We start from the raw sequence: 24907 nt of genomic DNA, 5'->3' as shown, positions 1-24907 counted from the left end.
GGGCAGAGCATCAGCCTGGGACGCTGAGGACCCAGGTTTGAAACCCTAACTTCGCTGGCCTGAGCGTGAGCTCACAGACACATGGTCATTGGCTTGAATCAAGGTTATTGGCTTGAGCAAGGAGTCATTGGCTTGGCTGGAGTTCCCCAGTCAAGGCACATATGAGAAAGCAACCAAAATCAACTTAAGTGCTGCAACTACAAGTTGATGCTTCTCATCTCTCTTGCTTCCTGTCTGTCTGTCTCTCTCTCTCTCTCTTAAAAGGAAAATAAGCCATGAAAAATAAATAGATTATAAATTCAAAAGTCTGGGTGCAGTTAAAACAGAGCCTCATTAAAATAACACAATAAACATTGCAATAAAAAAGGGTAAAATGAAAGAATAAAATGACTTTTTTTAAATGTCAAGAAATAAAATGCCATGATAATTTTACTGTCATAATCTAGTAGTTTTAATTAAATATAATGAAAAAGGACTTGACATTATTAATGTTCCAATAATACTTTTCAGAGCTAGGAAACTATTGTCAGGGAAGTTCTAGTCCAAGAGGCATTACTTTGCAGATATTACACAACTCCCAATCTGTCAGATTACCGATCTATAAAATGAAGATCATTTCATCTGTTGTAATATAAATGAGCTATCATACATGAAAAGTAGTAAATAAACTCTAAAAGATTACTCAAACATAAGATACTAATCAAATATAAAATAGTGTTGCCCTGGCCCTGGCCGGTTGGCTCAGCGGTAGAGCGTCGGCCTAGCGTGCGGAGGACCCGGGTTCGATTCCCGGCCAGGGCACACAGGAGAAGCGCCCATTTGCTTCTCCACCCCTCCGCTGCGCTTTCCCTCTCTGTCTCTCTCTTCCCCTCCCGCAGCCAAGGCTCCAATGGAGCAAAGATGGCCCGGGCGCTGGGGATGGCTCTGTGGCCTCTGCCCCAGGCGCTAGAATGGCTCTGGTCGCAACATGGCGATGCCAAGGATGGGCAGAGCGTCGCCCCTGGTGGGCGTGCCGGGTGGATCCCGGTTGGGCGCATGCGGGAGTCTGTCTGACTGTCTCTCCCTGTTTCCAGCTTCAGAAAAATAAAAAAAATAAAATAAAAAAATAAAAAAAATAGTGTTGCCCTGGCCGGCTGGCTCAGTGGTAGAGTGTCAACCAGCATGTGGATGTCCCAGGTTCAATTCCCAGTCAGGGCACATAGGAAAAGCACCTGTCTGCTTCTCCATTCCTCTGCCTCTCACTTTTCTCTCTCTCTCTCTCTCTCTCTCTCTCTCTCTCTCTCTCTCTCTCACTTCCCCTTCTGCAGCCATGGCTTTGGCTAGATTGGAGTGAGTTGGCCAGGGCACTGAGGGTGGCTACATAAACCTCCACCTCCGGCGCTAACAAGAGGTGGGTTGCTGAGCAATGGAGCAACACCCAAATGGGCAGAGCATCATCCTCTAGTAGGCTTGCCAAGTGAATCCCTCCCCTCCTCTCACTGAATTAAAAAAAAATAAAACAAGATATTTTTAAACTTCCCCCAGTTTAACAGACAACTCAAAACACATGCACAGAAAGCACATATTGAAAGCTCTTTGGCCACATAACTACACAGTAGCACCACAGACATCTGTGCCATTCAAAATCAAGGGTGGTAATACAAAATGTAATTTGCATGTTTTCTACAAAATTGTTTGTGCTCTGCATTCACCTTCATTATTTTGAAAACCAAATAAACCATGAAGGATTTAAAATAACAACTTTCGGCAAAAGTTCCATGCCTAAAAATTAATCTGAAAAATGACAGGATAATTAATTACACTTTACAGGTAAGACAGGATGTAGCAACTTCTCTTATTACAGACCACAGTGATGACACCCTGAAAACAGCAGCTGCTCTAATCAGTAACTCTCCACTGCATTTTGAGAAAGGGGACTTTGCAGAGAGAATGAAATGCACCAACAAATGCTGGACAATCTAAGAGATATACATCAAAATACTTACACAAAGGTATGTGTAAGGGAAGAAATTATTCTTTGAGAATTCATTCGACATACATTAGCTAGTAAGTTTTACTGTTGTCAACATCATAATTTGGTGAAATCCCTAGCACTACATTAAAAAAATCTGTATTAAAGACACAGTAGTGTCGCCTGACCACTGGTGGCTCGGTGGAAAGACCATAGGTCTAGCATTCTGAGGATCCAGGTTCGAAACCCCAAGGTCGCTGGCTTGAGCATAAGCTCACTAGCTTGAGCGTGAGGTAGCTAGCTTGAGTGTGGGATCATAGACATAACCCCATGATTGCTGGCTTGACCTGAGGATGCTAATTTGAAGCCCAAGGTCGCTGGCTTGAGCAAGGGGTCACTCGCTCTGCTGCAGCCCCCCGCCCCCGTCAAGGCACATACAAGAAAGCAATCAGTGAGCAACTGAGGTGCTACAACAAGTTGATGCTTCTCACCTCTCTCCCTTCCTGTCTGTTCCTCTCCCTCTCTCTCTCTCTCTCTCTCTCTAAAAAAAAGAAACACAATAACATCCTTACTTGCCATTAACAACCACCTTTTTGAAGTTCTATCAAAGTTGAATTTAATAGCTAACTAGAAGCCAGAAAGACACCAGAAAATTCTAAAAATGTAAACTTCATTCCTAAGTAAGCAAAATTATTTTCTTCATTTATCTTTCCTCGAATTTAAAACTTTATGTTGTGGTTTAAAAAAAGAGTCTAAAAAAAGATAGTTCTACCTTTTGAAGCAAACTTCAGAATAAAATAATAACAATTTCATTAATTTTAAAATATTTGAAAAGTATAAAAACACACTTGCCAGTTGAAAATAAATGTCACTGGATTATATGCTTCTCAAAGGAATCTGAGTTCTAAAACGCAACTATAATTTTAACATATAAAAATTTTCAATAAAAAGATTTTGGCAATGAAATTTAATGTGATATATATTGCTTATTTGAATTTCAAAGGCCATTTACAATAATACAATTTAACAATATTTCTTAGATAATTTTACCTAACTGCAACTGCTGACTACTGCTTTGTATAACAAAATTTCTTACTAATTGCCCAAAATTCAATATACCCTGAGAATTCTGGAGGTATACATTCTGATATTATGCAATATTGCTTATCAATTAATGGCAATAACAAAAGAATGCCTCGAAGTGAATGTGTCATATTCTCGCCTTGTAACAGTCACCCTTTTAGATGAATCAAATGAAAATTACCAACCAGCTGATTAATGCTTCAGCATAGGTGCTCATTACTTATTTTTAAGCCATTGGGCCTTTTCTCCCAGTATAGCTTGTTGAAGAGACTGTATTCTTTTACTCTGCTGTATGTACGTTGTTGTAAGGCTATTCATGTCTGATATACACAGTGTATGTTATACTGCTACTCAACTGTTCAATCCTGCAAATCAACGTTTACAATTACTCCTAAGAGTTACAAAAATCACACTATCAAAAGTTGTTCCAGAAAATAGTAATACTAAAAAAACAAAAATCAAACAAAACAAAAACCGGAAAAAAAACCCCACTGTAATCAATTTTGAATTGCTGCAACATAATATATTGGTAGATACAGTTCCCTATTTATTATGAAGATAAAATGCTGCATAGCTGAAATATCAACCTCTTGTTACCTTCTCCAATAATAAAACTGCATAACGTGGGAGAGCAGTTACTGCTGGTTACCCACTTAGCAACCATTAATTACCCCCCTCCTACCACAAGAGCTGAAATTTTCTTCTAATTATCAGATAGAAGGCACCCTAAACCAGGATGGATCATAGCTGAGCAAAACCCATTATGGTCATTTTACTGACTTTTCTAGGCATCACTTTAGTCAAAGATGGATCTTTGGTAAAAACTGAGAGATATTGGTAAAAATTCACTAAAATAATAATTTTTAAAAAGCACACGCATTAGGAAAACTCTTCCACCTCCTTTCATATTGAGAGATTTTCGTGGCATAAAAACCTTTTCTGGAAGCATGGCCACCATCCCTTGACTCTAGAAAGAGCATCAGGAGGAGAGGCTCCCATAACTTCTGGCTGTAAAAACCTGAGGACTGTGGCTGACTGTGCCTGATGGCCCACAAGTCCCAGGGGTTCTTCTTAAAGGGCCTGTGCACAAACTTAATGGGACTCACTAGCTCTAAGCAACAGCATTAGGGCAGCAGCTCAAAACACACGAGAGGAATAGAGAGAGAAAGAAAATTATCTGTCTCGCTTGAAGGCAAGGGCTGGAGGGAAAGCATTCTCCGAAACAGAAGTACTTGCAGAAGCCTCTGGTCTTTTCTACAGCCCTCTCACAGCAACCACAGGTGGATGCCATACACATGTCTCCATCAACCAGGCCAACAAGGTCTTCCCTGCCCTTTGCAGGAGACATGACTGTCAGAAATGACTGCCTAAGTAAAACTCTCAAGGAATCTACCCACTCCAAAAAAATACCTAGAACTGGCCCCTACCATGGAGGAGAGGTAGAAACCACAGCAACAGCCCCAGTGGGCTGGCACAGGCAACACCGATACCCAAACGCCCCTAGGCAGCAGCGGCAGGGGGGTGGCAGCCCTGTAGACAGACCACACCTAGGGAACACAGAGGCCACACCCAGTGAACTCCAGAGGCCAAAATCTTCTTATACACAGACAAAATGAGAAGGCAGAGAAATGCAAAACAAATGAATCAAGAGACATCCCTAGAAAAGAACCTGAATGAGTCAGATATAACCAAATTAACGGATGCAGAGTTTAAAATAACGATTGGTAGAATGCTCAAAAATGTTGGAACAAAAACAGATGGTCATTACAAACACCTAAATAAAGAGATAGCAAATATGAAAAGGACATTGAAATAATAAAAAAGAATCAGTCAAAAATGACAAATACAATATCAAAAATGAAGAACACAATGGAAGGAACTAAAAGCAGGATGGATGAAGCTGAGGATTGAATTAGTGAGTTAGAAGACAAGATAAATGAAGGCACAAAGCACAGCAGAAAAAAGAAAAGAGACTGAAAAGTCTGAGGAAACTCTAAGAGAGCTCTGTGACAACATGAAGAGAAATAACATCTGCATTATAGGGGCTCCTGAAGAAGAAGAGAAAGAACAAGGGATAGAGACTTTGGTCAATCATATCATAGCTGAAAACTTCCCCAAATTAATGCAGGAAAACGTCTCATGAGTTCAAGAAGCATAGAGAACTCCGTTAAAGAGAAACCCAAAAAAAATCTATACCAAGACACATCATAATTAAAATACCAAAGCTAAGTGACAAAGAGAAAATATTAAAAGCTGAAAGAAAAAAAAAAGGTGGCCCTGGCCGGTTGGCTCAGCAGTACAGCGTCGGCCTGGCGTGTGGGGGACCCGGGTTCAATTCCCGGCCAGGGCACACAGGAGAAGCGCCCATTTGCTTCTCCACCCCCCCTTCCTCTCTGTCTCTCTCTTCCCCTCCTGCAGCCAAGGCTCCATTGGAGCAAAGATGGCCCAGGCACTGGGGATGGCTCCTTGGCCTCTGCCCCAGGCGCTAGAGTGGCTCTGGTCGCGGCAGAGCATCGCCCCCTGGTGGGTAGAGCGTCGCCCCTGGTGGGCATGCCGGGTGGATCCCGGTCAGGCGCATGCAGGAGTCTGTCTGACTGTCTTCCCCATTTCCAGCTTCAGAAAAATACAAAAAAAAAAAAAAAAAAAGGCTATCACCTAAAAAGGAGTCCCCAAAACGGTGACATCCGACTTCTCAACAGAAACACTTGAGGCCAGAAGGGATTGGCAAGAAATATTCAAAGTAATGCAGAAAAAGAGCCTACAACCAAGACTACTTTATCCAGCGAGGCTATCGTTTAAAATTGAAGAAGAAATAAAAAGCTTCCCAGACAAAAAAAAAACTCAAGGAATTCACTACAACCAAACCAATGCTGCAAGAAATGCTATGGCGCCTGTTATAAACAGATCAAAGTGGAAAAAGAATATAGCAAAACAGTAATACAGCTTTAAAGAATAAAATGGAAATAAACAAATATATATCAATAATAACCTTAAATATAAATGAATTAAATGATCCAATCAAAGGACATAGGGTAGCTGCATGGATAAGAAAACAGGAACCATACATATGCTGTCTACAAAGACACACCTTAAAACAAAAGATGCACATAGATTGAAAGTAAGAGGATGGAAAAAAAATATTTACACAACTGGAAATGAAAAAAAAAAGCTAGGGTAGCAATACTTATATAAGACAAAATGGACTTTAAAACAAAGGCTATAGTAAGAGATAAAGAGGTCACTACATAATGATAAAGGGAGCAATCCAACAAGAAGATACAACCATTATAAATATCTACGCACCTAATATAGGAGCACCAAAATATATAAAGCAGACTTTGCTGGACTTAAAGGGCAAGATCAACAGCAATACTATAATAATAGGAGGTTTCAATACCCCATAACATCAGTAGATAGATCCTCAAGAAAGAAAATTAACAAAGAAACAGCAGACTTAAAGGACACACTAGATCAACTAGATTTAATAGATATCTTCAGAACCTTTCACCCTAAAGCAACAAAATATACATTCTTATCAAGTGCTCATGGTACATTCTACATGATAGACCACATGTTAGGGCACAAAAGTGGTCTCAAAAAATTTAAGAAGATTGAAATCATATCAAGCATTTTCTCTGATCACAATGGCATGAAACAAGAAATCAACGACAACAGAAAAACTGAAAAATACTCAAACACTTGGAAACTAAATAGCATGTTATTAAATAACGAATGGGTTAACAATGAGATCAAAAAAGAAATAAAAAAATTCCTAGAAATGAACGATAATGAGCAAACATCAATTCAAAATTTATGGGTCACAGCAAAAGCAGTCCTGAAAGGGAAGTTCATAGCATTATAGGCATACCTGAAGAAGCTAGAAAAAGCTGAGATAAACAACTTGACCCTGCATCTAAAAGAACAAGAAAAAGAACAGCAAGTAAAGCCCAGAGCTAGGAGAACGAAGGAAATAATAAAGATCAGAGCAGAAATAAATGACATAGAGGCTAAAGAAACAATATAGAGGATCAATGAAACCAGGAGCAGGTTCTTTGAAAAGGTAAACAAGATCGATGAACCTTTAACCAGACTCACCAAGAAAAAAGAGAGAGGACTCAAATAAATAAAATTAGAAATGAGAGTGGAGAAATAAAAACTGACACAACAGAAATACAAAATATTGTTAAGAAATTAGTATGAAGAACTGTATGCCAAAAAAAAAACCTAGACAACCTAGATGAAATGGACAAATTCCTTGAAACTTATAATCTATCAAAAATTAATCTGGAAGAATCAGAAAACATAAACAGACGGATTACAACAAATGAGATGGAAACAGTTATCAAAAAAACTTCCAACAAAGAAAAGTCTGAGCCTGATGGCTTCACTAGTGAATTCTACCAAATATTCAAAGAAGAACTAACTCCTATCCTTCTCAAGCTATTTCAAAAAATTCAAGAGGAATACTTCCAAGCTCCTTTTATGATGTGAGCATAATTCTGATTCAAAAACCAGGAAAAGACAACACAAAGAAAGAAAATTATAGGTCAATATCCCTAATGAATTTAGATGCTAAAATCCTCAACAAAATATTAGCAAACCAGATCCAGCAATGTATGAAAAAAATCATACACCATGATCAAGTGGGATTTATTCTCGGGAGGGAAGGCTGGTACAATATTTGCAAATCAATGTGATTCATCACATAAACAAAAGGAAGAAGAAAACCATATGATAATATCAATAGATGCAGAAAAATCATTTGATAAAATTCTGCAACCATTCATGATCAAAAATCTCAGCAAAGTGGGGATACAGGGAACATACCTCAACATGATAAGGGTAATCTATGAAAAACCCTCACCAACATCATACTTAATGGGCAAAAATTAAAAGCAACCCACTTACAATCAGGAAGAAGGCAGGGGTGCCCCCTTTCACCACTCTTACTCAACATAGTTCTGGAAGTCCTAGCCACAGCAATCAGACAAGAAGAAGAAATAAAAGGCATCCAAATTGGAAAAGAAGAAGTAAAACTATCATTATTTGCAGATGATATGATATTGTATATAGAAAACCCTAAAGTCACAGTCAAAAAACTATTAGACCTGATAAATGAATTCAGCAAGGTGACAGAGTATAAAATTAATACTCATAAATCAGAGGCATTTTTATACACCAACAATGAACTGTCAGAAAGAAAAGTTAAGCAAGCAATCCCGTTCATTATTGCAACCAAAAAAATAAAGTACCTAGAAGTAAATTTAACAAAGGAGATTAAAGACTTGTATTCGGAAAATTATAAAACATTGATAAAAGAAATCAAGGTAGATACAAACCAGTGGAAGCATATACCGTGCTCATGGTTAAGAAGAATAAACATCATTAAAATGTCTATATTATCCTAAGCAATTGATAAATTCAATGCAATACCAATTAAAATACCAGTGACATACCTCAAACATATAGATCACATATTCCAAAAATTTATATGGAACCAAAAGAAAATACAAACAGTCTCAGCAATCTTGAAAAAAAAGAATAAAGTGGGAAATATCACACTACCTGATATCAAGTTATACTACAAGGCCATTGTACTCAAAGCAGCCTGGTACTGACATAAGAACAGGCATATAGATCAATGGAACAGAACAGAGAACCAGAAATAAACCCACAGCTCTATGGACAACTGATATTTGACAAAGGAGGTAAGAGCATACAATGGAGTAAAGACAGCCTCTTCAAAAAATGGTGTTGGGAAAATTGGACAGCTACCTACAAAAAAATGAAACTAGACCCCTAACTTACACCACTCACAAAAATGAACTCAAAATGGATAATAGACTTAAATGTAAGCCATGAAACCATAAGCATCTTAGAAGAAAACATAGGCAGTAAGCTCTCCGACATCTCTCGCAGTGATATATTTGCCTATTTACCTCCACGGGCAACTGAAATAAAAGACAGGATAAAGAAATGGGACTATATCAAACTAAAAAGCATCTGCACAGCTAAAGACAATAATAACAGAATAAAAAGACAAACTACACAATGGGAGAACATATTTGACAATACGTCTGATAAGGGTTTAATAACCAAAATTTATAAAGAACTTGTAAAACTCAACACCAGGAAGACAAACAATCCAATCAAAAATGGGCAAATGAAATGAATCAATACTTCTCCAAAGAGGACATACAGATGACCAACAGGCATATGAAAAATTGCTCAACATCACTAATTATTAGAGAAATGCAAATTAAAACCACAATGAGATGCCACCTCACACCAGTCAGAATGGTGCTCATCAACAAAACAACACAGAATAAGTGCTGGAGAGAATGTGGAAAAAAGGGAACCCTCCTGCACTGCTGGTAGGAATGCAGACTGGTGCAGCCACTGGGGAAAATAGTATGGAGATTCCTCAAAAAATTAAAAATCAAACTGCCTTTTGACCCAGTTATCCCACTCTTAGGAATATACCTCAAGAACACCATAGTACTGTTTCAAAAGGAGAAATGCACCCCCATGTTTATGGTAGTATTGTTCACAATAGCGCAGATCTGGAAACAGCCCAAGTGTCCGTAAGTGGATGAGTGGATTAAAAAGCTTTGGCACATATATACTATGGAATACTACTCAGCCATAGAAATGATGACATCGGATCATTTACAACAACATGGATGGACCTTGATAACATTATACTGAGTGAAATAAATCAGAAAAAACTAAGAACTATATGATTCCATACATAGGTGGGACATAAAAACAAGACTCAAAGTCATGGACAAGAGTGTGGTGGTTACAGGGTGGGGGGGAAGAGGGATGGGGTGCAGGGAGGAGAGGGGCACAAAGAAAACCAAATAGAAGGTGACAGAAGACGATTTGACTTGGGATGATGGGAATGCAGCATAATCAAATGTCAAAATAACCTGGAGATGTTTTCTCTGAACATATGCCTAGAAATGGTAAGTCAGGTCAGCAAGATTTCAGGATATAAGATCAACAATAAAAAAAGCAATTGTGTTTCTAGATACCAGTTACAAACATTTGAAAACCAAAATCAAAAGACAATACCCACTTACAACTGCAAATGCTCCAATTGCAATGATATACAGAGGTATACAATTAATAATACATATACAGGACTGGCATACTGAAAACTATACAATTCTGTTCAAAGAAGTCAAAGAGGACCTAGATCAATGAAGAGTCATACCGTGCTGGTGGACTGAAGACTCAAAATGATCAAGACGTCAATTCTACAAAAGTTAATCTATAGCTTTAATGCAATTCCTACCTAAACCCCAACAACAGCCCTGGCCGGTTGGCTCAGTGGTAGAGCGTCAGCCTGGCGTGCCGGGGTCCTGGGTTCAATTCCTGGCCAGGGTACACAGGAGAAGCGCCCATCTGCTTCTCCACCCCCACCCCCTCTCCTTCCTCTCTGTCTCTCTCTTCCCCTCCTGCAGCCAAGGCTCCATTGGAGCAAAGATGGCCCGGGCGCTGGGGATGGCTCCTTGGCCTCTGCCCCAGGCACTAGAGTGGCTCAGGTCGCAATAGACTGACGCCCCAGAGGGGCAGAGCGTTGCCCCTGGTGGGCGTGCCAGGTGGATCCCGGTAGGGCGCATGCAGGAGTCTGTCTGACTGTCTCTCCCCATTTTCAGCTTCAGAAAAATACAAAAAAAATAAATAAAAAACCCCAACAACAGCCTGACCAGGCGGTGGTGCAGTGGATAGAGCGTCTGACTGGGATGTGGAGGACCCAGGTTCGAGACCCTGAGGTTGCCAGTTTGAGCGCGGGCTCATCTGGTTTGAGCAAAAGCTCACTGGCTTGAGCCCAAGGTCGCTGGCTCGAGCAAGGGGTTACTTGGTCTGCTGAAGACCTGCGGTCAAGGCATATATGAGAAAGCAATCAATGAATAACTAAGGTGTTGCAATGCGCAACAAAAAACTGATGATTGATGCTTCTCATCTCTCCGTTCCTGTCTGTCTGTCCCTGTCTATCCCTGTCTCTGACTCTCTTTCTCTGCCTCTGTAAAAAAAAAAAAGAAAAACCCAACAAAGCCTGACCAGGCAGTGGCTCAGTGGATAGAGTGTCAGACTGGGTCACAGAGGACCCAAGTTCGAAACCCCAAGTTCGCCAGCTTGAGCCCAAGGTCACCGGCTTGAGCAAAGGGTCACTGGCTCTGGTATAGCCCCCCAGTCAAGGCACATATGAGAAAGCAATCAATGAATAACTAAGGAGCTGCAACAAAGAACTGATGCTTCTCATCTCTCTCCCTTCCTGTCTGTTCTGTCCCTATCTGTCTCTCTCTCTGTCTCTGTCACAAAAAAATAAATAAATGAATGAAAACCCAACAACAGTTTTTAGACATAGACAAGCTTGTCAAAACATTTATAGGGGGGCTATTCCTGCTTCACATGACATTACCAACCAGCTCCCTGTCCAAGTACATGGAGACACAGTGAGCATGAGCCCAGTTCTCCTCTTGCTCCACACTCTCATGGGCGACCAGAGGAACGTAGAGCAGAGTTCTACTTCTCTGGTTTCAAACAAATCTCCTCCCACCAATCTTTTACTTTACTACTTTAAGTAGTTCCAAAAATGAAACTGAAGAAACCAAAAATTGAAAATGAGATCATTTGCTCTGCACTCAAAATGTGTCAGTTCAGTCATTACAAACTACAGACCCCAATTGACATAAAGACTAAAGAAAAACCAAAGGATTGAACCGCGGATGTCCACACGCTGTGTGGTCGCTCCCTCCACTGGCCCAACCGGCCAGGGCCATGTCTTGGATTTTAAGTTTTAGTTACTATTAAAATGTGTGACAGTCTGAGGCCCTGGTCGGTTGGCTCAGTGGTAGAGCGTCGGCCTGGCGTGCAGAAGTCCCGGGTTCGATTCCCGGCCAGGGCACACAGGAGAAGCACCCATCTGCTTCTCCACCCCTCCCCCTCTCCTTCCTCTCTGTCTCTCTCTTCCCCTCCTGCAGCGAGACTCCATTGGAGCAAAGATGGCCCGGGCGCTGGGGATGGTTCCTTGGCCTCTGCCCCAGGCGCTGGAGTGGCCTCGGAGGGGCAGAGCATCACCCCCTGGTGGGCAGAGCATCACCCCTGGTGGGTGTGCTGGGTGGATCCCGGTCGGGCGCATGCGGGAGTCTGTCTGACTGTCTCTCCCCGTTTCCAGCTTCAGAAAAATACAAAAAAAAATAATGTGTGACAGTCTGATGTTCTAAACCCCTCAAGTCTATAACTGCTGAAATATGTGATTGCTACCTTTCAGACGGTCAACCCTGTCATTTGAAGAAATAAACTTTTTCAAATGTTTTAAAACAATGAATTTCCTCAGAGACACTCAAAACATTCCTACTTCCCACTGTTCTATCCTGATTTACACATGTCCCCAAATGTTATGACTACTCAATCTGATTTTTTACATTTTAAATTATAATTGTCCATTATACTATACAAATTATCTAAGATGAGTGGTATGTATTTTCCATTTTGCTACTTTGCATATTATCTAAGAAGAGTTAGAAGAACACTAGACTCTGGGTTTTAATCTTAAGCTCCACTACTACCAAGCTTGGGTGTGGCCTTCACATTTAGCAAACGATGGGGCATTCAGCATATTACTCTTCTTTAGTTTTACTGAACAATCTGAGAAAAATAAAGGCAACTAATACTATCTGCCCTATCCTAGCACAGGTTACTGGTAAGAATCAAATAAGATAATAAATTTAGAAGGGCTTAGTAAATTATAAGTCATTAATGTAAGATATTAGTATCTAAACAGAAAAAATTAAAGTTACATTGTTAAACAGGCAAACAAGGCCCTGGCCAGGTAGCTCAGTTGGTTAGAGCATTGTTCCAATACACCAAGGCTGTGATTTCAATCCCCCATCAGAGCACATACAAGAATCAACCAATAAATGCATAAATAAGTGGAACAACAAATCTCTCTGTGTCTCTCTTTTTCCTGCCGTTCCTCTCTCTCTAAAATGAATTGTAAAAAAAAAAAAGGGCAAACCAGCATATCTATTAGATGTATAGCAACCAATGCTACATTATCTCTATTGGCTTTTTCCAAAGAAGTTTAAGAAGTAATTAATTTAGTATATCCTAATAATTTTCATACCTGGCATAACAAAACACTTCCACATGCTGAATGGTTCTGTCCACCTTGCTAAGAGCAATGGCTTCTTCACTTTCAAGGATCTGTTCTTGCCAGGCTGCACTTTCATTAACAACGTCGCTCTTTTCCTAAACAAAATACAGGTGAGAAATTTCAATTATTTGAACAATGTGAACCTCTCCTGTTCTGAGAAAATCTGTATGTTTATAAATTCACGCTTTTCCCTTCATCCCATTAACCTCAAAGAGGGATAGCATGTTTGTCACCGAAGGGACTCCAGCAGCAGTCTACCAACTTCGAAGAAAGGAAAGGAAAACAACGTATAAACTCTAACCTAGCAAAAGCTAGGTCTGGTTTACAGATTTCTATCAGGATATTTGTTTGATATTTTGATGTAGTCATTTGACAGCTGTTTTGACATTGCTTAAAAGCTAGGACTACTAATGCTCCATCTGCTAAGACTCAAGCTTCTCTGTTCCAATTATTACTTGTTAATAATCAAGTGTTTACATTTTGTTGCCAAAATTGCAGCTTCAAAATTATTTCCTTCTCCTTACTCTCGGATCCTTGAAGAGTAATCACTAACTATGTCAAATATTGAATAAATGTAAACATGTTTTTTGAAAAGGACTCAGCTCAACATAACTAAGGACTTCAGTAATCAATAATAACCAACCCCTTACTATTTTGTATTCTGAAAGACAATCAAAACAAGAAAGTATAATAAATAATATAAATTATCACTAAAGATTGAAAGTGATCCTTTAAATTTTTTGATAATTCATACTTGCTGTTCATGGAGAAAGTTATGATACAGCAATGTTTGAATACAGGGAATTTTTTTTTTTTTGTATTTTTCTGAAGCTAGAAACCAGGAGAGACAGTCAGACAGACTCCCGCATGAGCCTGACTGGGATCCACCTGGCACGCCCACCAAGGGGCGATGCTCTGCCCACCAGGGGGCGATTCTCTGCCCCTCCGGGGCGCCGCTCTGCCGGGACCAGAGCCACTCTAGCGCCTGGGGCAGAGGCCAAGGAGCCATCCCCAGCACCCAGGCCATCTTTGCTCCAATGGAGCCTCAGCTGCGGGAGGGGAAGAGAGAGACAGAGAGAAAGGAGAGGGGGAGGGTGGAGAAGCAGATGGGCGCTTCTCCTGTGTGCTCTGGCCGGGAATAGAACCCGGGACTTCTACACGCCAGGCCGATGCTCTACCACTGAGCCAACCGGCCAGGGCCCTGAATACAGGGAATTTTTGAAGATGTCAAAACATACCTTTCCCAAATGTCATGGATCAAATTTTAATCTGTTTAAAAATTTAATCTATTTGATAAGTATCTCTCAGAGAAAAAAAGTTTATAAAATATATTATATATACCCAGAGAATGAGTAGTGAAATATAACTGTCATACTCTTTGTTCTAAGTAAATGTACCTCAGAAAATTTCCAAATTTACCGATTTGACAGAGTATGGCAATAGTTTTTCTAAGTTTCATTGTGGCCCTAGCCTGTTGGCTTAGTGGTAGAACATCGGCCTAGAGCAGTGGTTCTCAAACTTTTTAAAGTCAGGACGCATTTTAAATCCTACAAATAATTGTAGGTGCATCATATACAAATTTCTGAGAAATATGCTATAATAATTAAGTCAAATATTAAAGAAAAATAATATAAAGTCCAAGCGTGCTTTTATGGTAATTAAACAAAATAAATACAACAAAATTAAATTTATTCTGACATTAAGAAAACATTTTTACGTTACATTTTTTGAGTTACGCTTTTTAGAATTCGTAAAAAAGAGGTTAAAAAAAAACAAAATGACAAAAAAGTTATCTTTTTATATATATATATATATAGATAGATAGATAGATAGATAGATAGATTCATTCTTTTTTTTTATTCATTTTAGAGAGGAGAGGGAGAGAGAGAGAAAGAAGAAACAGAGAGAGAGAAGTGGGGGAGGAGCTGGAAGCATCAACTCCCATATGTACCTTGACCAGGCAAGCCCAGGGTTTCAATCCGGCGACCTCAGCATTTCCAGGTCGACGCTTTATCCACTGTGCCACCACAGATCAGGCTATAGATTCATTCTTAGTAAGATTTAGTAAATTCAGCAGATCCCAGTGAAAATGTGTTTTCTCATTCTTGTATTTCTGAGAAACATGAGCCTGATGTGTCCTAGCGTTCTTCAATGTTTGGGCATATATTTGAAAGGCAAACTCTCATTTCCTCATCAATACATTGAAGAATTCCTCTCTTTTTACTCTTAATTGTGTTGAGTGCAGAAAACTCCCACCATACATATCATCTTAACTTTACACCAAACAAAAGATAGAAGAAACTTGCCTCCATTCTTTCCAGGGAACATGGAGGATAGTGTAAACAATCCAGCACCACAGCTTAACAGCCTTTTGCAACCTAATCAGGCAAGTGAGGTGGGGGGTTGTGTAGACTCTCAGCTTACAACCAATTCCCCACACCTCTGTCCCCCAAAAATCTAAACTCCAAAAACCCTGTTGGTTTTTTGGTCCCTAACAGGCACATATTTCTCTGGAATACCATAGGGTGCACCTGGAAATCTTTTAAGGCGCACCAGTGTGCCCTGGCTCACACTTTGAGAACCACTGGCCTAGTATATGGATGTCCCAGGTTCAATTTCTAGTCAGGGCACACAAGAGAGTAGATCATCTGCTCATCTGCTTCATCCCCTCCCTCTTCACTTCCCCATCCTCCCTCTCTCTCTCTTTTCCCCTCTTGCAGCCATGGCTTGATTGGTTTGATCAAGCTGGCACCAGGGACTAAGAATGGATCCGTGGAGCCTCTGCCTCAGGTACCAAAACTAGCTCGGTTGCCAAGCAACAGTCCAAGATGGGCAGAGCATCACCAGTAAGGAGCTTACGAGGTAGAACCTGGTCAGGGTGCATGCAGGAGTCTGTCTCTCTGCCTCCCGTCTTCTCACTTCAGAAAAATGTTTCCTTGTCTTACAGTATGGTCATTACCAGGGGAAAGGGAAAAAACGTTGGGGAGGTAGTAGAGTACAAAGGGGGTCAATGTCTAGTGATGGAGATGATCTGACTTTGGGTGGTGGGCACATAACGCAATATACAGATCATGTATCGCAGAGATGTATACCGGAAACCTATATAATCATATTAACCAATGTCATGTTAACCCCAATAAACAAAAAAATTTCATTGTCTTGAATTTAACATTTTAAACTGAAGAAAAGCAGTGGCAGGCAGCTCTTATAATCAAGTGTGATTATTAAGTAGTCCTAAACATCTCAACGCCAAGAGAAGTGAAGGTGAGTTAAAGGAACTGTGATCGTGCAAACATGGGGTTACTGGCCTGCGAATAGAGCTGGGGGCCAGGTACAGAGACTGAGGCAGAAAAGGACATGGTGGCCACATCAAATATTTTTGGTGTAATAAATCTAACTCAATACTAAATTTATTATTTTTAAAATCCCTTCACTCACCAAAAGTTTTCCACTCAGACAAGCCCAGGTTTTTCGTTGTTGTTTTAAAAATCTAGATTAAATTTTCTCATGGAAGTATTTAGTAGTAAATACGCCTCAACATCAGGCGACTCGCACATATACTTCCCAAGAATTAAGTTCAAAATAGGGTTTCTGATAAAGTTAAATATATGAATACTTAAGGCAAATAGATAAAACATTTTAATGTCTCCTTTAGCTTGTTTCTCCATACTCTCACTTCTATGCAACAATATTATTCAAACTGAACCTTCACTGCCTCCTCAACATCAACGTCTTTGTCATGACTAGAAGCACTTTTTGGGTCATGTGCATCATAAAACTAATCAGTACAACTACAATGCTTAGTGTGGTGCTTAGCACATGGTAAGTACTTATGAAGTCTTAGCTGTATTATTTTAGTTAATACAATTTCCTAGTGTATAGCATCCTCCTTTCTGAACTGCCTAGATTCTTTTTTAAAGATTTTATTTTTAGTTGATTTTTAATTGATTTTTTTTGGGGTGACAGTAGTTAATATAATTATACAGGTTTCTTTGAAGATATAGCAGTTTCTGATTCCATCATCACATGTCATGATGCTCTCTGCAGGAATTTCATTTCAAGCGACATACAACATTTATCTAAAATTAGAACAGCTTTTTCTTTAAAGCTGTCTCATAATAATTGACAAACTCTATGACATAACCAACCCGTCCCCATTATTATTCTTTAAATAAGCTCTAAAAAACTTCTTTACAGTGATATACAACAGAATAGTGAGATCCTACCCTTGGGGGAAAAATTATTAAATTTATATTAACCCTTTCAGTAGCACAAAAGTTCATGTATGTCCGCATGCCTCCTGACCATTCAGAGTACAATCGATTTATTTTGGTTTTTTTTTTTTTTTTTTCTGAAGCTGGAAACTGGGAGAGACAGTCAGACAGACTCCCACATGCGCCTGACCAGGATCCACCCGGCACGCCCACCAGGGGCGATGCTCTGCCCCTCCGGGGCGTCGCTCTGCCCCGACCAGAGCCACTCTAGCGCCTGGGGCAGAGGCCAAGGAGCCATCCCCAGCACCCGGGCCATCTTTGCTCCAATGGAGCCTCAGCTGCGGGAAGGGAAGAGCGAGACAGAGAGGAAGGAGGGGGAGGGGGTGGAGAAGCAAATGGGCGCTTCTCCTATGTGCCCTGGCCGGGAATCAAACCCGGGTCCCCCGCACGCCAGGCCGATGCTCTACTGCTGAGCCAACCGGCCAGGGCCCAATCGATTTATTTTAAAAATGTGTAAGGCAAGATTTTAAAAAGGCAAATGTATGTTCTTCTTGTTTCCATAAATTAGTTATCAAACAAATATGATTTTAAGTTAATAAAACTGGAACTAATTTCATTTTTTGAAAAAATACGCCTGGGGGTCAGTCAGCATGAAAAAAACTCACTATCAAAGGGTTAAATTATTTTCCTTGCTTTTTGTTTTTGCTGATTCAGTCAGGTGAAACACTTTTAAAATTATGCAAAAGCAATAATGACTGAGATCATTACAAATGAATGTATCTTCCCCAGAAAGTGAGTTATTTTACTAAAATAAACTAACTGAAAGGACAACTAGTATAGCTGAGACTTTATGAGAAGTGAAATATTTTTTCTGAAAAACTATTTTGGGGAAAAAACTTGCCTTGTACTTGGACACATCAAATAATTACAAAATGGTATCAAATATATAGGGTCTATTCTTTAGCCAACATATCTATTTATATTTAAAAAGTGATATCTATATTTTGAAGGCACTGGAAAAATAGTAGCTGAAATGGTGACTGGATAATTTTTAAGGATATAAAATTAGGTATTGGCCCTGGCTGGTTGGCTCAGAGGTAGAGCTTCGGCCAGGCATGTGAAAGTCCTGGGTTCAATTCCTAGCCAGGGCATACAGGAGAGGTGCCCACCTGCTTTTCCACCCTTCCCTCTCTCCTTTCTCTCTCTCTCTTTTCCTCCACAGCCAAGGTTCCATTGGAGCAAGTTGGCCCAAGCGCTGAGGATGGCTCTATGGCCTCTGCCTCAGGTGCTAGAATGGCTCTGGCTGCAACAGAGCAATGCCCCAGATGGGCCGAGCATCACCCCCTGGTGGGCATGCCAGGTGGATCCCAGTCGGGCACATGCGGGAGTCTGTCTCTCTGTCTCCCCACTTCCCACTTTGGAAAAATACGAGGAAAAAAAAGTAATAAATACATAAATAAATAAAAATTAATTCTATATTACAGAGGTACTAATTCTATATTACAGATGGAGACTAGGGTTTTCTTCAAGTCTGTGATACACATTAAAACCTCGTAGATTAAAAAAGTAGATAAGAACTTTACCTGGTATTCTTTTATCCAGGACAACAGTCCTGAAAAGCTAAAACTGGCCCAATTTCCTCCATAGTAGCTTTTTCTGTAATGAAAATAAATAAAGAAATACATAAGAGTGAAGAAAAAGGTATACAAATCGAATCACCAATCTTTATCTGCAATCCATCCATTACCCTTCAATGCATTCAATACTGCTACCTCAAAGCTCAAAAGCACACATACTGGGATGTTGAGATTAGAGGAAATAGTAGGCTGAAATAAAGAGAAGTGGGTTTCTTAGATCCCTAAGGTAACTTTTCATTGTCTAAGGAGTTAAAAATTTCTTTGGCCTCTTTTTTTTTTTTTTCTTATGTGAGAGGAGAAAAGATATAGTGAAGCAGACTCCCGCATGTGCCCTGATGGGGATTCACCCGGCAACCCCATCTGGGCTGATGCTTGAGTACCAAGCTATTTTTACTACCTGAGGCTGTCATGCTCTGACAGAGTTATCCTCAGCAGCCAGGGCCACGCTCGAAACAATCAAGTCACTGGCTGCGGGGAGAGGAAGACAGAGAAGGGAGAGAGAGAGGGGGGAAGAGGCAGATGGTCATTTCTCCTGTGTGCCCTGACCGGGCATTGAACCCTGGATGTTCATACACTGGACAGATGCTCTATCTACTGAGACACCAGCCCAAAACCTCTCTGACCTCTTTATAGAGATTTTACCACTGGTCATATGATTGTTCCCAGGTTGCTATGGGCACTGAGCAGATAAACATGAACAAATCTGCCTCCTGGGTTAACAGAAATGGGTGGGAAGGAAACCTGGCAGATTGCCAAGAAAACCACTGGAAAAACTGCTGACTTTTCTGTAAATAGTTAAATACTTACTGCCATGACCAGTACTCCAAAATCCACTTCCCACACACAAAAATGTATGTGTGTGTATGTGTATACACGTACTGTGTGCATGCAAACACACATACACACATTCATAACGGGCTACTGTGAATCTAGTGGAAGGCCCTGTGCTATTAGCCGTCAGGGCCACAAATAAAAGTAGATCTGGGGTACAATTTTTCACATCAAAACTTGTAAGTATAAGAAGAATAATATCCCCACATATAACTGAGTGAACCATTATTCTTCATTCTACAGTCCAGTGAAGATCACTGTTTTAGAGAACCCTGAGGTCTCCTAACTAGAATCAGAAGCTTGTAGACACTGGACTTCTGATTAATGTCTTAAGTAGGAGATGTTTTCAGTGAGAGGAGGGGACATAGAGAAACAGATTTCTGCATACACCCAGACTGGGATCCACCTGGCAACCTCTGTCTGGGGCCAACGCTCAGATCAACCAAGTTAGTAACACTTAAACCAACCAAGCCACTAGCTGTGGGAGGGGAAGAAGAAAAGAAGGGGGAGAGGGAGAGGGAAAGGAACAGATGGTCGCTTCTCATGTGTGCCCTGACCGGGAATCAAAACAGGATGTCCATATGCCAGGCCAATGCTCTACCACTGAGCCAACCAGCCAGGGCCTAAGTAGATTTTTGGCAACAGGCAGTCTCTAACTCAGCACTACATAGTGGGCTTCCCAATCCTTGCAAAATTCTTCATGTTTATTGATTCTTTGAACAATTAGCCCCAAAGTACAATCAATCCACCTATAACACGATCCACTCTGGTTCTGCAATGGGTAAAATTCTTGGTTTTGTTTTCATTTCCATTTTTGCTTCATTGTCTCTTCCTCTAATGAAACAAAAATCTATAAAAGCGCTTTCAAAAATTAAACACAACTGGCCCTGGCCAGTTGGCTCAGTGGATAGAGCATCAGCTCAGCATGTGGAAGTCCCGGATTCGATCCCTAGTCAGGGCAGACAGGAGAAGTGGCCATCTGCTTCTCTCTACTTCTTCCCCTGCTTTCCCTCTTCCTCTCCCACAGCTAATGGCTCAGCTGGTCCCAGAGTCCGCCTCGGGGCACTGAGGATAGCTCAGTTGATTCGAGCATCGACCCCAGACCAGGGTTGCTAGGTGGATTCCAGTCGAGGTGCATGCAGGAGTCTATCTTCCCTCCTCTCACTTAAAAAAATTTAAACATAACTAAAACCTTTAATATGGTATCCAAAATTATTCAACCATAATGGTACTAAAAATCTTTTCAAAATTCTGATATACTTTTTCTCAATCAATTGTTGACATGGATCTGAAGAAGAGTCAGTTTTTATTTTGTCTATGTTGAATATTCTAGTGAAATTAAGATTAAGTACGTTTCAGGTGTACATTTCTATGACACATAATCTTTATATTAAATTGTATGACTACTACCCAAAGTCAAATAATCTTCCATCACCATATATTTGAATTCGTTTACCCTTTGGTAAAATTTTAAAAAATGAATACACCAATTTGTAAGTAATAAATATACATCCAAAATGTGACATTAAGGGGAAATGAAGGTTTTTGAGACAAGACACAAAAAGTAATAAGATTGATTCTGAGAAATTAGAATCAAACAAAATGAAAAACTTCTCCACAAAATATATCATTTAAAAAATGAATAAGTTAGGCACAAACTAGGAGAAAATATTCATATAAAATATCTAAAGACTGTTTTCCAGGATATGTAAATAACTCTTTCAACTTAATAAAAAGACAAATATTCAAATCTTAAAATGGACAAAGGATTTGAACTGATTTCACAGAAAGGAGATAAATGTGATTAATGAACACATGAAAAGGGGCTGAACATTATTAGTCATTAGTTAAGTACATATTAAAATAAGCACTTAAAATGAGCATAATACAATATACACACATCCACCAGAATAGTTAAATTTAAAAAGACTGACAATAGCAGGTGTTGATGTGAATGACCAAGATGCTCATCGATTTTGGTGGAAGTATAAAACGGTGCACTTCAGAAAAAATGTCTGGCAGTTTCTTAAAAAACCAAACATACACCAACCCTATGATTCAGTAATTCTATTCCTAGGTGTTTATACACAAGCAAAGCAAAGCACTTTTATTTATTAATAGTTCCAAACCGGTAACAGGTGAAGTAGTCATCAATAGGGAGGAGTAAATGAGCAGCGATAAATTCACAGGACGGACATTATTCACCAATGAAAGGAAATAAACTATCAATACACACAACTACGGAGATGAATCTCAAAAGCATGACCCTGAGTGACGGAAGCTTTACCGAAAATAAGTATATTCTGCAAGATTCCATTCACGTAAAGTTCTAGAAGAAGCTAAATTAATAAATATATGATGAAAAATACCCAAGAATGGCTGTCTTTGAAGGTGGGAGTAAGGGCAGGACTTGAAGAGGCATAAGGGAACTTTATGGAGTGACTGCAATGTTCTTTATCTTTTTTTTTCTTTTTTCTTTAAATTTCATTTATTCATTTTAGAGAGGAGAGAGAGAAGGTGGGGAGGAGCAGGAAGCATCAACTCTCATATATTCCTTGACCAGCAAGTCCAGGTTTCAAACCAGCGACCTCAGCGTTCCAGGTTGACGCTTTACCCACTGCGCCACCACAGGTCAGGCTGTTCTTTGTCTTGATAAATTTCTTAGTTAGAGAAGTGCATGCATTTGCCAAAATTTATTACATAACACACTTAAGATCTGTACATTTCACTCGTGTAATTTTATCTTGAAGAAAGAACCATAAATAAATTCTAAACTCTAGTTAATGATAGTGAACACTGAAGTGTTCCCGACTGAAGGTACTGGATGTACGCAACTTACTTTCAAATACATAAAATAGTAAGATGGAAAAATGGATGAACAGAAAAATGAATACATGGATAGGTAATAAAGCAAATACAGCAAAATGTTAATTGTAGAATCTAGGTGGCAGATATATAGGTGTTCATAATATAATTTTTTCAACTTTTCTTTATGTCTGAAAATTATCATAATAAAATGTTCAAAAAAGCAAAATTAATCTAATGTGAATTTTCAAACACTGAACATGATGTATCAATTTCCAAGGTATTTTCTACTAATATCAAAAGCCTAAATAACTCTAAGAGGGGCCATATTGCTGTTTCTTTCCATTATTAAGTGACCTGAGGTCGGTTCATGGTCAAAATCCATTTTTCTCCCCTATACTTGGTCATATGGTGTTTGACAGAGCTAATTGGTTCTACTATTTTTCCATGCAGCGCCCATTTTCAACTTTTCCTGTTGCTGTGCTCTTAACATCAGCATCTGGTGATCTCATCCAATTACATATGTAAAAAGAGAAACGTGGTTTTCATTATTGTGGTCTTTCTGACAAAAGACGGCAACATAATTATTAATAAACTCACTATAAGACCAACACAGATTTTGTTGAAATTCATTTTGGTATTTACATGGTTCTAAATGTGCCTTATAATATCCCTTAAAGAGAAAGCCAAAGACTCTAGGTATCAGAATCAATATGACAATAAAAGAAAAAAATCAATATAACATTCTAATAAGCTCTCTATAACATTATTGCAACAGAAACAACATAAAGAGCACCAAATATTTCTTACATTGTACCTTTAAAGATACAGCTTCAGAAGTCTGACATTCAATTTGCAAAATACTATTTCTATTATCTTTAGAAATGTTTCTGTAGAGAATAACAATGCTAGGTTACTGATTTCATTTCTAAGATTCCATAGATACAATTTATTTTAAAGATAAAGTAAAAACTTCCTGACCAAAAAAAAAAAAAAAGAGAGAGAGAAAAGAGGACTGGAACATTTTCTGCCAATTTTGTGTCAAAACTGCCTCTGTACATCAAGTAAAGGAAAAAAGTAGTTTATGATGAAGGATGATGTTTATCTCTATTGCCAGGAATACTGTTTTATATGATGAAAATCAACTTCCATAAAACTAGAATCTCTTTGTGGAACTTGAGTATTCAAAGTAGTTAAACAGCAAACAATAAAAATCATTTCTAAAGCCCTCTCATCTTCACGATGGGAGAGTGACTAACATTTTAGATATTTGTATTTTCAAAGATAGAAAAGCCCAATAAACATAATACTGATGTGTAAGTCTCCACCATGTGCAGTGCCAACTTTGAAACTATAGAAAACACAGTGTTAATATTCCTCAAGTTTTACAAAGCTAATTCAGAGTATCACCTACGTTCTTCCAGATGCAGAAAGGAAATGAGTTATGTAAGTAATCACCATTAACACTTAACCAACAAAATAGCAGAACAAAACTAGTATTAAAACAGTAACAAGAGGCCTGACTTGTGGTGGCACAGTGGATAAAGCATCAACCTGGAAACGCTGAGGTTGCAGGTTCAAAACTCTGGGCTTGCCTGGTCAAGGCACATATGGGAGTTGATGCTTCCTGCTCCTCCCCTCCTCTCTCTCTCTCTCTCTCTCTCTCCACTCTATAATGAATAAATAAAATCTTAAAAAAAAAACAGTAACAAGAGACTTTGCATCCTTACACAGTGTTTAATGTTAAAGCAACATCACTTTCCTTAATGTCTCCTACCAGAAAATAAACACATTACAGGTGGACATAAAGTTAAACAGTATGAGAAGGCTGCACGTTAAACCTATTAATTAAACCTGTTTCTTAAATCCTTTAACAATCTTCTTTTCCACTGTGCGTCTTAATTACAATTCAGTATTTAATATTCAGCAAGAGCCACAGCTATATAATGTTAAACGACAGCCCATACTGGGAAAAGGCTTAGTAAGGAAGAACAAGAACACAGACAAAAGACAGAGCTATGGACATTCAGGCACATTCATCTGGGAATCATTTTTAATTATTCAGAAACCCAGGAGTTGAAAATGTTTTCAGGCAGGTAGCTGATGCGGTCCAAGTGCACTCAATGGAAAAGGAAAGCAACACGGTTCAAGCTCTAGCCCCCTCATTCTATAGTCACTGCTCTGACACTTTTCCTAGTAGAGGTGTTAACCCCTTTCT

The 24907-nt window shown here is 39.4% G+C and overlaps 1 protein-coding gene across 1 annotated transcript in view; it reads right to left on the bottom strand.

Annotated features, from left to right (window-relative positions):
• Positions 1–24907, bottom strand: part of CHM (CHM Rab escort protein) — a 190573-nt gene that overhangs the window by 117023 nt on the left and 48643 nt on the right. The window contains exons 3-4 of the mRNA XM_066248947.1: positions 19000–19072; positions 13173–13297 (exon numbers count right to left, since the gene is read on the bottom strand). Coding sequence (XP_066105044.1) covers positions 13173–13297; positions 19000–19072 — 198 coding nt within the window. The remainder of the gene's footprint in view (positions 1–13172; positions 13298–18999; positions 19073–24907) is intronic.

This window comes from Saccopteryx bilineata, chromosome X (assembly GCF_036850765.1).
Source record: "Saccopteryx bilineata isolate mSacBil1 chromosome X, mSacBil1_pri_phased_curated, whole genome shotgun sequence".
Classification (NCBI taxonomy): Eukaryota; Metazoa; Chordata; class Mammalia; order Chiroptera; family Emballonuridae; genus Saccopteryx; species Saccopteryx bilineata.
Note: the sequence above shows the minus strand (reverse complement) of the source record. Positions and strands in the feature narration are given on the sequence as shown.